Below are 15,663 nucleotides of genomic sequence, written 5' to 3'. Positions count from 1 at the left end.
AAAAGACCATTCTCATTCCCTCAAAGAAGATCCTATTTTTCATTGCCTTGTGTCCTGGAAATATCATTTGGATGAAAATTCTTGCAAGCATTTATTTTACAGAAAATTTCAGAATGCTCATCTCACTCATCAAAGTTAAAAAATTGTTCCGGTCCGAGAACTTCAGACTCCATCAGTTGCTGAAATTCCTTCACTCACCATTTGGCAGCCCCCATTTCAGCTCTAGCACCTCCTCAATATCTGGCAACACTTTTCACACCATTTCTAGACTTGAATTTCTCAAATAATCCTTAACTAGTTTAAATGTTTTTGCAACTTATCTCTAGTGGATGCAAGTTCTATGTAAATAACTTGTGCTTTTAAATATATCATGTTTTGAGATACACTATCTCCAGAAAAACTTAAGATGCATTAATATTTGCTGCACAAAGATTCATACAAAATAACAACTGTTAATACTCTAGAGATGGTTTAGAGCTGAACATGCATAAAGGCTACTGTAGGAGCGTTGAAATGTGCAATGAGAAATACATTCATTTGGTGTACTCAATGGCATCACCGGAAGTTCCATCACCTCAGGAAAAATTTTACTTCATTGCTACACACACTTAGGAGTCTGTGTCACTGAATTACAAAAGCATCACCATTCATGTCTCAAAAATAAGTTCAAATCAAGAGGCTGAAGTGAAATATGAAAAAGTATGTATGTACCTCAAAAATTTTCAATATTGAGTGGCTTGTAAGTAAAAGTACCACTGCAAAAGGAGCATGTCGAAAAATGAATGTTCTTCTATGGAAGGAAAAATAACAATTACACTTAGGTAAAAAATAGATAGGATTATATTTGAGTGGGTTATGAAAGAATGCAGATTGGATGTACCAGAGATATATACATATTAAAGAAATATGCTAGCCTTGGTTTGGTCAATTTGAGAGAATGAATGAGATGAATTACCAACACAGATATATGTATGTGAGTAGGAGAGAAAGAAGTAGATTGAAAAAGTTAGGGGTTGATGTATGGGTGAAGAGACTCTCAAGAAGAGGACATGTAAGAAATTAGCAGAAGGGATGAAGTCCTTGAAATGAATCAAACTTTTCTTATTTTGCCTAACCTTGAAAAAAACTGCATGAAGATTATGTACACACAAGTATGTGTTTCAACATGCACATATGTACGTACATATGTGAGTCTATTTGCACAGAAAAAATATCTTCACACATTGAGTGAACACACAAGTTTAAATTTGATAAACTGAATCAGTCAAGTAATGATAACTCATGTTTATGACAAATAAAGATTTTAATTAGGTAAGGTAATTGGCACTTCATTCACGTGGATTAAGCTAAAATAAATTCATTAATTATCACAATATCTACAAGTTAAAAAGACCCACATTAAAAGATATAATTGCACAAAAACCCAAAATTCATTGAGTAGAACTTTACATTCATTCTATATAAATATAATACATACATACATGATTAGGTGTGATGCGTCATAATAATATATTGCACTCACTGTTGATAATAGAGAATCCAAATGAATGCAACTTTAACACTTACAGAGGTTCATGACATTCTTTGATATCACATATACTCACGACTTGCCCGTACCTAACCAAAATCTTACAATCAACTTAAGATAAATGAGCAGCATATAACTGAAATATTTTATTACTACAGTATCTCAGATTTTTTGCCCACACAATTACTTTACATAGATTTGGCATTTCAAAAATAACTCACGGAAAATAGAATGTGGCATAGATGGAATCGGAAATGTAATACACATTCAAGAAATATAGTTGTTTTGCTAAATATGTTAGTGTGAGTCTAGTCATGAGATGTCATGGATACCAAGAGTCCATTACAAAGTGGCAATTTATGATACAGCATGAAACCTCCTTCTTTAGTCAACAGAGTATCAATATTTGAATTCCAGGGTTGTTTTTACAATATTCATATTTTATACACTAGATTTTACTATCAAATAAATAGTTAACCTTAACCTTTTGCTCAGCCATACCTTTAGAGGTGATATTACTTCACCAGAATAATGAAAGTCATTCTCACACACACTTTGAACTGATCTAGCCAGTACGATTCTGCAAACAACTAGTTGATACAGAACTTTTAGGATAATGCAAGCATTTGATTGTCTATGTGCATGGCTGCATATTTTTTCTATGAAAAACTCCTACATGATGTATTCAATTTTACTTGGATTGTATGTCTGAAATTAAATTCCAATTCATTCATCATCTGAACAGTGAGATGTAAAGGAGAAAAAACAATAAATTAAATGTAACTGCTATGATTGTTCCCTCAACTACAAATAACAAGTATTTACATTAATTAAAAAACTTTCTTTGACTAAAACAAAATAAAAATAGAACTCTCTTATCAATTAACAAAAACAGTAAAATGATCTCAGAGGCCAAGGAAAAATTTTTTAAAACACAACATGTGTGGATATAATTAATTCACAGTCAATGGTTTGAAATCCATCCAAGCAAAAATCCTCTTTGGTAAGATCAAGTAAATATTCTTTTGTAATGAATTACTCACCCATGTACATCTTCAGGAATATCAGCATAACTGACAAGATGGCTGAGAGCAAGGCAACAGTAAAAAATGCATGTATATTTCCTGCATAACTTTATGCATTATCAAGCTTAATTTTCATTATCAACTCAATTAATTGACTGTGAGTCAATATAGTTGGACAATACTCTACCATAATATAGAATATGTTTCCTAACATAAGCATATTTTCATTTTTGAGGAAGATTGTCATATCTTTCTTTTGTCTTCTGTAGAGTTTCAAGCCGCTTGCGCTTAGCCGGATCAGCCTCCAGGGTTCCTCCAGTTGCGAGAGCAACTTCCGCTTGCCCAGATCCTAGCCCCGCCAATGGCCTCCTTGCAACCACAGCAACCTTTAATTTGGAACAAAGAAATAAAAAATATTAAAGAGCCATACTATTATGGAAAATCATTATTAGACTTCTGGTGAATTTTGCAAATATAATATCTGGGCACAATTACTCCTTAATAATATACACCTGCTTATGTATTTAATGGTAGCATACATATATTCATAATATGGTGTCAGCATGAATATAGAGATGTGCATAGCTGTTAAAGGGAAATTTCAGAAATTCAGTACTTTGAACAATGGGAGTGGGTAGAGGAATGGGTGAAGCTTTGAAATGCCAAATGGATGATGTGGGTAAGGAACCGGAAAGAGTTTTATAAGGAGGTGGACAAAGAAATCAAATTTTTAAACAATGCGGTCAGCATTCCATTCCATCCTCTGTCCCAAGATAGAAGGTTTGGATTATGGTGTTTGTTGGTCACAGGCCTGTTTACAATGAAGAAATAGGTCTGTTTAAAAGTCATTACCAGTGACCAGTAAATTCCATGATGCAAGCCTCAGGAAAGAAGATGGAATAATGCTTACCACATTGCTTTTTAATGTTTTCTTAGTCAACCTCCTCCACCTCCTCGACAACCTTTCCTCCTTCCACATTCTTCCTCCCTTACTACATCCTCCATTTGGCATTTCAAAGTACCACCATACTCCTCCACTCTAAGCATGGAATTAGGAGGATTACCTCGTATTACCCATTTTTTTCATTCAAAGATGACATATCCACATCAAAACCTGAATCATGTAAAGAAAAATTCCAAAGAAACTGCGGGAGATGCCACAACAGTAACTTTTAACGGAGTCATCCGCTATTATGCACTTCAATGCAATAATTTCACAGTGTAAAAATCATTCTCCTTGACCAGGATTCGAACCCAAATCCCTCAATGTCCAGTCGAGTGCTTTAGCCACTTAAGCTATTGAGACGTCCTCTTAAACTCTGAAATTTAGGGGCTTTTAAAAGAACAAGATGTTGTGATGAAATACCGTACATACAATGTCACAGGCATTCATAGTCGTGCGCGACACGCCACAGTCCATGAGGTTAAAGCACTCAACTGGACATTGAGGGATCCCGGTCAAGGCGAATGATTTTTACACTCTGAAATCATTGCATTCAAGTGTATAATAGCGGATGACTCCATTAAAAGTTACTGTGGCAGCATTTCCCACAGTTTCTTTCGAATTTGTTTAAGATATAAACAGTCTAAGTGTTTATAGTGTTATAGTTGTGTGTGCTCCCATTAAACACACATTACATTGATTATATAATAACTTTTTAAGAGTGAGTGAGATTTAAAATGAAACATTGCTGGACTGGAAAAAAATCTGTGCCCTAGAGTAGGTACTCACAGCGTTGAAGGAGTAGCCACATAGAAGTGTGTGCGTTTCAGTTATTACAACGAGTAAACAAAATCCAGCACAAACATGAAAAAGCTCCAGATATTGGATGACGTTATATGAGAGAGAGTAATAAAATTAATATTGCTCACCATTTCCCATGACTACACCTACCACAAGAAGGTGTAGATCAGCAATTGCATTCTGTCAGTGGCTTGTACAATTTTACTATCACATGGCTGCTAAGAACCATCAAATGTTGATTAGCTATGGACAATTACACTACTCACAACCTAGGCCAAAAATCTTTGACAAATTTTTAGGTTTGGTCCTTCCTACAAGAGTGATAATATTTTTGCAACTGCTAGACAAGAAATTAGCACCCTGAGGAAGAGATGAGCATATCAGTGTCTCCTGGTGCATATGAGCAGTGAAAAGCAATGCTGCTCTAAGTTGGTTTCTCTCAGACACAATAAGAACCAGTGAAGGAGCTTGGGAGTCAATTTCAGAGAAGACAATTAAAACTTGGTTTCGCCTCATTCAGATGTCTAGTACGCCAAGGAACAAGGAATTTCCATCATAAAGAATACTTCTGAGGCATGGGAAATATTGAAGACACTTATGCCAAATCAGGGGTATGGTAGTACAGTGGATAGAGCATTGGACTACTGACCAGATGGCCCAGGTTTGATTCATGGGCACGCGTCTAGGCACCCTCAGCTTCACCCGAGCTGTTTGATTTCTCACGTACCACATCATCCTAGGGAACCATAGGTGGCAAGGTGACAGAAACCGCACCCCCCTACTCTGATGTGTGTATTTCACATGTTGTTTGGTTGAGTACTTGCTGAGGTTTAACCTAGGTGACTAACCTAAACTAGGTGAGGTTTAACCTCACTTATCAAACCAATCTTCAGGTTGAAAACTGTGGTTTATGCCAACAAAAGTAATGCAGGATTATGCCTATTGAACAGTAATTAATCTTTTGAAAAGTTTTTATCCATTTTTATATAACTATTCTATAGCGGTGGATTAAACTTATAAAATTATATGTAGATCATTTCTGTTATATTTTTTTGCTGTTTTTCTTATGAGGAAGTAAATAAATAGCAAAGTGATAAATCTTCTTTAAATAAAAATGAGAATGACTTGCTAGAGGTGCCCACCAATGGCGTCATGCCATCTAAATCTAATCCTGCCAACCACAATCAGGTTTGTGGCAAGGTGTACTTAGTCACCCACCATTAGTGTGCCTTGATAATTACTAGCCTTGGGCATAATTTTATTTTTGGGCAATTCAAATCATATGGTACATGACGTTTATTCTTTTGTGACTTCTTTAAGAGGGAGATATGATTCCTTGTACCCAAAGGTTCAATGGTCAAGTTACCTTACTTCTCATGAAACCACAATTACTAATATAATGAGAGACTAAAGTTATCTCTCTGTACTAGGTTCAGATATTTTGATTGAAGATGCAGATTCTTACAAGGGCTTAGAAATCAATTATTGAAATGACTGTCTAAGGTTTTACCTTTGTAATCCAGAGATGGCAACCATGGACAATCATCCCAATCATTCAAATGTTTTGTTTTTATCAAATAGTTTAAGTACTTTGTACTTCCAGGACATTCAATAGCAAAGTTATTCTTTCTGTTGTTTCATTATGATTTCTTACAAAAAAGGCACCACTTCTCTCTACCTCATTTGTCCTGAAATTAGTTCCTTTTGTGCATGGTTCCAAATGCTCACTTCATATTCAAGGTGAGGTCCAACCAATGTGAAACAGCATCCCTACTTTTTCACTTGAACATTTGTTTCACCATTCATTTAACTCAACTTAGCACATTGGAGCATTATGTGACTACATCAAACAATTCCGAGCACTTAAAAGTGGATTTCTTTCAGTGTATTCAAAATTTGCATTTTCATGCATTTAATTAGCAAAACTTCTAATTTTATTGCAAGGACAGTGAAGATGAAGAAATTGTTGAATCATAAGCAGCAGGCTCAGTATGTACTACTGATTTTTGTAGCAAAGTTGTTGACACACTTGTTTCATTCCAAATACTTTCTTTCTCCCTTGATATTTATTGTAACAAGAATTTATGGCAGTTAAAAAGGAAAGTTATCCCAATAGAACCTATATAACAGTGAATGATTAACTTGAAAAATAATACCATAAGGGTATAAAACCAAATTATAAGAGAGAAACAAGGCTATATTTCTAAAATAACTTGATTTATGAGCATCCTACATTATAGGTACATGGCTACAATAATGTAAGTACACTCAACAGTGGCCCTAATACTGGAAAATATATACATTTCGCTTAGAAATAAAACCAGCAATGCCATGGGATAAGGATTTTTTAAGGTACAACAATGGGTGAATGAAACTTCAGTAAACATACATGTAATAATAAGTACAAACCAATACTCACTGGTTCAGTAAGTCCAGTGCCATCTTTCCCTAATGACTGTCCTTTGCTCCACCCCATTCGAGACAACAGCTCATAACCTTTGTTATCAGGACGGATAGCCCTGTTAAAAATTAATCACATTGAAATCATGAATAACAACAGGTGAAAAAATATAATAATGCTAAATGTTATTAAAATAAAAATCACAGCCATGTTGGCCATAAAGTTAAGAAAACGAAATTATATCAATAAGAAATATCAGTTAGAAATGCAGAATTTCATTCATTCAACAAATGAACAGGCTAAAAGTTTTAAACAAAGTTCCACAAGTTATAGCTCATTAAATCTTACTCCTCCATTGAAGCTGTTTCAGTTTTGGCATGATGATCTTGAGACCCAATGGTCGACCTTCGTGCCTGGGCACGATCTTCATATCCAGGGACTGCAATTGCAGACATATTGGGTTCACAGCTCTCCAAACCAAACTTTTTCTTCAATCGTTTTAGTTCTTTTTTATGTTGTTCCTTGCTGGTGTACGAACTAACGATTTCATCTGAAAATTGCAAGTTCCTCTCTTAAAAAATGAAGTACTTCTCCACACATCACAGAAAGATGTTCAAAAGATGATCAGAGAGTTTCATTGTTAAAGTTAAAAATTCTTTTCATCACCAAAACAGTTACACCACATTATGTTTATAATAAGTACAGATTAGCACAAACCATTAGGTAAGATTGTACAAACAATTAAATTAAATCATAATTGATCTTATAAATTAAAATAGGATTAATAATTAAAGTAAAAGGTAGTTCAAAAATCAAAATTAATTTTATGTATTCTCATTCAAATTCACAAATATTTAATACAGGCTCAACATTTTTCCCATTTTCCGCCAAATTCTGGTTTCAGTCAACAAGATTTTCCATAATAAGATTCATTCTTAATTATAAGGCCTTACCACAAAATACTCTTCAACAAGTTCAAGGGAAAAGAGGTAAGTTTGCATTTTAAAAAGCAAAACAATGTATCCTCAAAATTACACTAAGAATATTTTTCAATGGAGTACAGCAGTTTGAATACCAGCCAAGATGAACTTCCAAATATTATAAGAGAACAAAGAAATACAAATTCACATGTAAATGCAATGAGCAACGTAAGAGAGCTCTCACCAGCATTGTTGGGCGAAGCTGATGAGTTGGCTTCTCTCTGAACTAATCCTGGTTCACAGTGACCACATGTTTCAGAGCCTCGATGAATGTGACAAAGAAGTTTGGTAGAACCTACTTGTACTATACTACCATGCACAACCTCTTGTGGCTCACTCTCTTGTTTAGCAACAGAAAGCCTCTCTCCATTCAAATAGGTTCCATTTCTACTGCCAAAGTCACAGATGAAATACTTTCCTTCACCTCCATCTTCAGGTACTTCATAAGTAAACTTGCCATGGTGCTACAAAAATCAAATTTTATTTCATAAGAATCCATAAGAACGAAGACTTCTGCCTAGTAACAAAAAATAAGTATGGATACCACAGTAAAAATAATTTTGCACTTCAAATAGAAATAGATCTTAATGGGACCATTGAATGCAAAATTAAAAGATAATAATAATAACCATCATAAACTAATGTAAATGTGTATGTTCTCATGGAGTCTAATTTTTCAAGTGTTACAATTAAAAACTTACATTATCCTAGGACGTGACTAATCATGTACAATATATCCAACTCTGTTGCCACAACCAACATAAAAAGGCATATACACCCAAAATTACCCAGAGGAATGTGCACATACTGTATTTCATTGATTATCAAGAAGTAGCTTCAATGCAACCATCCTCATTATGATAATAAATAGAATTATTTCGTTAAAAGTTGCCCAGACTTTTACTTATCCCTTATTAATTCAGACCATACTATTAATAAAGTTCATCACATTCTTAGCTTTACTTATAACTTTGTTATTCCGCAATGGGCCAATCAATACGAGATGTGAACAAAATGAAAATGAGTAAGGGTCCAACAATAAAGTGTATTTGAAACAAATACTTGTTAATCCTATCTCATGAAGTTCCACAACAGTAAAAATTGAAGTAACTTTTCATCAATACTGCATTGAAGGCGAATTGGATCCTGGAAACAAATAGACATCATATTCTCATAAGTTTTAAGGAACTATAAGGGAGGTAATAAGTTCCTTTATAAAAGAAGGGCTAGATTTTTAAGTTTAAGCCATTTGAAACACTCTCAGTCTATTTTTTACATAAAAATGTAAGTAAACTCAACATTCAGCATACAAAATAAATATATAAAAGCTTATTTTATATTCCATTAAACTACATTCAATAGTTTGGTATCTGAACACATAGGAAAAACTTTCGAATGTTGTCAAATTAAAAATACTGTTGACGAAGACAGCAATAAACCATCTACATTATTTTTACAATGACAATAATATGGTATTAAATGGATAATGAATTCTGGAAACTACATGAAATGTTCCAATAGGATGCAGTGCAGGCAGCATTGCCTCTGCAGTTGTCGACAAACAAAACCATACAACTGACAGCAGCAGAAAAAATACCTAGAAGTGGACTGCAACTGGTATAATAGGGACAAAGTTCAGGACAGGAAAGCTAAAAAACATTGACAAAGAAGTGGAAAAAGAGAGTACAAAAAGTTACATTAGATTTGTGCACCAGATACATGGGGAAGTGGAGTGATAATTGCAGATTAATTTACAGCAGACATGAAAAGTCTATGTGCAGCCATAGTATTGAATAAAAATATGAGGAGAAGGTTAATGAATAAGGATTGGTGTATGACAGGACATTATTGGCAAAGATAAAGGCATAACTGACCAATATTTGGTAAGGCAGGTATACATGCTGACAAGTAATAACATAGTGGAAGAAGTAGTTATTAATGTTTCAAGAGGATGATTGGCGGGTGACAAGAGTAGAAGGCATGGAATGCTGAATATCACTGTTATTCCATCACAGCAAGGAGAGCTAGTTTATCAAAAAAATATTCTTCCCCCATTGTAGAATATGGAGTAGAGAAATGGAATAGAGAAATGGAATCAGAGAGACCAAAATGGAGTAGAGAAATGGAATAGCCTTAAGAAGACTATCACAGAAGTAGCAGAGGAACAACTGATGAGCAAGCTGGTCGAAATCAGGAAACCGTGGATAACGGAGCAAATTATAGCCCTCATAGAAGAAAGAAGAAAGTATAAGAACGCAAGAAATGAAACAGAAGAATTACTGTACAAGAAGCTAAGGAATCAAGTCATCAGGGAATCGAAAAAGGCCAAAGAGAATTGGATTGAAAGCTGCTGTGAGAACATAAACGAAAATATGATGAAGGGAAACTCAGCAACGGCATACAACCTAATAAAGAGGCACTTTGGAGAAAGGAAACCAAGGTGTAAAAACATAAGAGATTCGGATGGAAAACTGCTGATGGAAGATAGAGAAATCGGCAATAGATGGAAACAGTACATTGAAGAGCTATACCGAGACCCGATACCTCTAGAAGAAGCATTCAAAGATGAACAGAACCAAGTGGAGGAAGACAACCGTGGTCCAGGGATACTGAGAAGTGAATTCGAGAGAGCATTGAAAGACCTGAAGAATGGAAAGGCGCCCGGAGAAGATAAAATCAGTGGAGAAGTAATCAAAGCACTTGGTGAAAAAGCCCAAGACGTTCTATATGGAATAATCCAAGATTGCTACGAATCCGGAAAGCTGCCAGAAGATTTCAAGAGGAGCTCAATGGTGACCATACCAAAGAGAGCAAGGGCTGAGAAATGTGAGGAGCACCGAACACTGAGTCTAGTGTCACATGCCTCCAAAGTCCTGACTCGGATAGTAGGCAGAAGAATCAAAGAAAAATCGAAGAAAACCTGTCAGAAAACCAGTTTGGATTTAGGAAGAATAGGGGTACAAGAGAGGCAATATTATGCCTGAGACTACTAATAGAGAAAATGATCCACGTGAGAAAACCACTGTACATAGCCTTTGTAGACTTGGAGAAGGCATTCGATAACGTAGAGTGGAATAAGATGTTCAGTACTATGGAAAAGCTGGGAATGGACTACAATGGCAGATGAATCATATATCGGCTCTACAAGGATCAGGTGGCCACAATACGCATGCAAGAAGGAAAAAATATAGAAGCAAAAATTAACAAAGGGGTTCGACAAGGATGTAACCTGTCGCCAGCACTCTTCAATATGTACATGGAAGAAGCGATAAAAGAAATAGAAGAACAAGGAATAAAAGGTATCAAAGTGAATGGAGAGGAAATCAACATGTTACGATTTGCTGATGACATCGCTATCGTAGCAGGATGTGAGGCAGACCTGCAGAACTCACTGAACAAAATTGAAAAAGTGTTCCTGGAATACAACATGAAAATCAATAAGAAGAAAACTAAGGTGCTAGTGTGCGGAAGAGAGAAAACAGTGGCCGACGTCCGCCTGAAAGGAGAGAGATTGGAACAAGTGGAATCATTCACCTACCTGGAAAGTACCATTACTTGGGATGGGAGAAGCACGTCAGACATCAAGCGTCGAATAGCACAAGCTAAGACGGCATTCATGGCTAAAAGGCCTCTACTCTGCTTGAAGAGCATAAAACTGGAGACAAGGAAACAGTACGTGAAAACATTCGTATGGGCAATGGCCCTCTACGGATCAGAAGCATGGACCATTGGAAAAACGGATCAGAAAAGAATAGAAGCCTTCGAGACCTGGTGCTGGAGGAGGATGTTGAAAATCAAATGGACGGAAAAGGTGAGAAACGAAGAGGTATACAGAAGAATCGGAGAAGAGAGGACTCTGTGGAACACCATACGCCAAAGAAGAACAAGGTGGGTCAGCCACGTAATGAGGCACAACAGTTACGTGGGAAGTATAATGGAAGGAAAAATTGAAGGAAAAGCCCCCCGAGGAAGACCAAGAGACAAGTATCTGGGGCAAGTGAAGAAGGATACGGGGAAGAAGAGCCATAGGGAAGTGAAGGAGCTAGCATGGGATAGGAAGGAATGGAGGGCTGCAGTACACCAATTCTAGGATTGTAATACTAAAAAAAAAAATTGTAGAATATATTGCATCAACGTTGAAATTCCACTACCAAGAGGCAATCCATTAAAATTGTCATAAAACCACTACAATCTGCTAATTTATTGCCTGAAACTAACACCTTAGTGTTAAAATTGGACATTAACACAACTAGTATAGTATATATTTACTTTTAGTCTACATATTGAACCCTTACATTATAATACGATTCAAAAATAATAGAACAGCAATATAACTACATCAAGTTCCTCATATATAAAGAACAATGCACATAAAACCTTAGGAAACATAAATGTACATACATATTTCCACTCATCATCGGTTAAGAGCATATATTTAAAAATATAGATCTCCCTTGTAAATTCTAAATATAATCTGGCAAGTGATGTCATTAAGCAAACATTCATTAAATTACATTTATTGAAATTTACAACCATAGATACTTGTGATTAAATGGTAAAAATGGATAAATTTAATAAATGTAGTACATATGCAAAACACATTATTGTGGGGTGTAGAAAAATGATCAAAACGCCATTATTGATTTAAATGATCGATCAAGTACAAATAATGATAGAAAAATCACAGAAAACTATCACGTCACATCATACATCTTTAAGTGAAATACCTATATTATTGGCACCAGAAACTATGCATAAGACATCTTAGAGTTTCCTATGTACAGAATTTCAAAAGTTTTTCAACAATTATAATTTACAAAATCTACAAACTTATGAGTAATTCATTTCAAGAAATTTCTCCTGCTCTCAGAAACCACAATATTTTCTTTAGTGACCAGTTAAAAATAATACTTCAATAAAAGTCACACCTTTTACGAGACCTGACATGGTGCACAAGAGAAACGCTAATATATGGGCTTACCTTACTGATGTTGATGTCAGGTATGCTTACAGCATGATCACCTTCTCTTCCCAAAGTACCACCAGTACAGGTGACAATAAACAGTGTCCCAACTTTAAGACCTTTAACTTCTGTTTCCTTGACAATTATCCTCATACAAGGAGGCCATTCCTTTGAAGATACTAGAAGAAGTTTGAGAAATAAATTTTTAAAGCACCAATGAGAAAAATATACAAGCCTTAAAATGACTCAAACATGATTTCTTACAACTATCCTCTTCACTTTCAACTTGATCTCCCTCTGAAGTCATTGGCGAATCTTCATCAGCCTCACTTGACTCTGAAAATTCACCTTCTTCACCGGAATCAGTTTCATTCTGACTTGGCTCAGAATGCTCCTTTGTTTCTGCTTTTCTTTTGCTCTTCTTTTTCTTCTGAAATAACAAGAAAAATACATGAAGCTCCGACAAACCAAAATAATAATTGAAAGTTATTCACTTAATTCTACTTACATTGCCTTCCCCTAGTTTAGCTCTTTTTTTCTCATCTAAACTGTTCTCAGCATTTCGGGAAAAACTTACTGGATCAATTTCAGCTTGAGAGTGAAATTGAAAAGTGTGATTACTCTCATCATAGTAGTAGTAAATACCTTTGTTACCATCATAATACAGGCCTAATTCCTGTGAAAGAATGATGTTGCATTTTTTATTTTTGCATTTAAAATAATTACATGCCCTTATTATCGTTCACTGAAACAGATATAGGTGTTATGCTCTCCACAAAGATACGCACAGCATTGTAATAATATCCAGTACTGTAATCATAATACATTCCAGAGGTTTCTTCATACACAAATCCAGTTTGTTGCATAGCATGCTCGGCTGCCTCTTTCACTTGTTCTGCTATAGTCTTTTCGCTAAGCCCTTCCGTTGCATTTCCCTCTGCAGAACTCCACAAGGGAGCGGATGATTTACTTGGACAAGTACAGTCGGAAGAACAAAATACAACATTATCTGTTTGGGTGGATTTCTCAATCTTCTGTTCATTAATTTCCGATGAAACTTCAAGGAACTATAATATAAGTAATCATTTGTTAACTTTAAATGCATATATGTAGCGACAGTTAAGCATAGACGGTCGTTTCACGATCAATAGATGCCACATATTTTTTTCAAAAGCACGTACCTTCATGCTTTGACCATTTTCCACCAGGTTCTCCTTATATTTTAGAATCTTTTTCTGTTGAATCAGGATAAATCTATGTAACAACTCGATATATTGCTTCACTTCTGGGATATCTTCAACTACAGGTAGGAACTTCGGACTTATGTCGTTCACTGACGAACCTATGTCAACGTCATTGTCGGTCAAATTTCCTTCATTCTCTGCTTCATTCTGCTCCAATAACTGTCTAATGATAGCGTAATCCTTCAGATTCGTATCTGAATCTTGATCCATCATTATTAAGGGACAACACGAGGAAAATTCTCGGGCACTCCAGCTTCATAAACTTCAAAAAGTAGCCAAAAGAATGTTAGAACAAATGAACGGCAAGCCCAGTATATTTTAATTCTTAAATATGAATCTACCATAGTTTAAACAATTATTTTCACACTAAAACACTTAGTGCAATTATTGAGAACGCACAAAAATAAAGTTTGTAATATATATGTCCTGGATTTTTTTCACGTGTGCTCATGTTTACAAATTTCCTGAGGGCGCGTGGCCTCTTTCGGCAGTTACCTGTACTAAGTTATATGTACAAGGAAGAGAAATAACTCGAGATTTGAAAAATATGCAACATAAAAGGAGGATAAAATTCGCAATGATCATTAATTTTGAATGTATGGGCTTAGCACTTATTAAAATCTACAAGTATATCGTATTTTCAATCATTGCGCTGTAATTCCAAAGACTTCTTATAAAAATGAGGCACATGAATGAAGAAAAATTTTTCAGTATTGGATCTTCGAGAGAGACAGTAAGCTATGACGTCTGAATAGCTTGAGCAGTGATTCACATTTACACATTATCAAAATCTTTGTGTAGTTATTATTCTAGTATAATATTCGATTATTAAAGAACAATATCACATTCTAAAAATTTAATAAATTACACCGAGAAAAAACTTTTGCGCATAGATGTTCACGAGGAGAAACCAGCTAAATTATCTCGTATTTCCAGTCAGCTGAGTTTATTACAGAAAATCATAAGTATTCAGTTTCTCTCATGGAAATTTTTAAATTAAAAAGCATCATCTAAAAGGTTTTGTTATTTGTTTACCACAATTGCCGATTTTCATGAATATTTTAAGAAAAATATGATAGTTATGCGTAAATAGGCTAATCTCCGGTTTATGAGAGGCATGAAACCTAAAATCTATCTCTAAGGAACTCTCTTGACTCAGCTAGTGGCTATTAACGATGTTTCCCGGGCAGCCGGGTACAGCTTCATATATAAGACCCTTTAAGGCAGAGGGAGACGCCTTCTCCCACTACAAGGAATGTCTTAAAGACTTGGTTCATCGATTTTACAAAGACTACTTCCTGTGAATGCAAATATAACTAATGCATTTCGTAACTCCTCTCCCCCGTGAAAAATTGATTACTAATCAAACTAGGAATAAAATTTACTTGTTTCCTATTGATTATTTTCCGCATTAATAACTTTGGAATGTAATTCATGAATAAATTGTTTGTGGTGGATCCATTTAAGCATGATGATAAGACTTGGTAGGGTTAAAAAAGGCTAGTTATAATGACCCATGAATTTCGTTCTATAAAAATGACATTAAAGAATATATCAGTTTATATTATCATATATAAAATCAATAATAACACTATCATTGATTTTGAATCAATAAAATCAGCTATTGATGTATATGAACGGAGGACAATGTTGTTTAAAACTACAATTATTTTTTCATTACGTTGACATTGGCGCTTAACGATGTAAACGCCATCTCATAGCTGAAAAAAGTACCAAAAAAATTTCCCTGCTCATCCTGTTCAAGTTGAAAAGAAAAA

General features: G+C 35.1%; 1 protein-coding gene across 1 annotated transcript; it reads right to left on the bottom strand.

The window, feature by feature from the left end:
- Positions 1-1,325: 1,325 nt before the first annotated feature.
- LOC139694708 (angiogenic factor with G patch and FHA domains 1) lies at positions 1,326-14,316 on the bottom strand. The gene is made up of 9 exons (XM_071593205.1): positions 13,823-14,316; positions 13,430-13,708; positions 13,150-13,317; positions 12,906-13,071; positions 12,660-12,820; positions 7,863-8,142; positions 7,047-7,248; positions 6,717-6,816; positions 1,326-2,939 (listed from the first exon to the last, which is right to left on the bottom strand). The coding sequence occupies exons 1-9, from the start codon at positions 14,096-14,098 to the stop codon at positions 2,778-2,780; spliced, it is 1,794 nt and encodes a 597-aa protein (XP_071449306.1). The 5' UTR covers positions 14,099-14,316; the 3' UTR covers positions 1,326-2,777.
- Positions 14,317-15,663: the final 1,347 nt, after the last annotated feature.

Source organism: Hetaerina americana, unplaced genomic scaffold, assembly GCF_022747635.1.
Source record: "Hetaerina americana unplaced genomic scaffold, ioHetAmer1.1.p SCAF_53, whole genome shotgun sequence".
In the NCBI taxonomy this organism is placed as follows: Eukaryota; Metazoa; Arthropoda; class Insecta; order Odonata; family Calopterygidae; genus Hetaerina; species Hetaerina americana.
The sequence above is the reverse complement of the archived record's forward strand: the minus strand, read 5'-3'. Positions and strand labels throughout refer to the sequence as shown.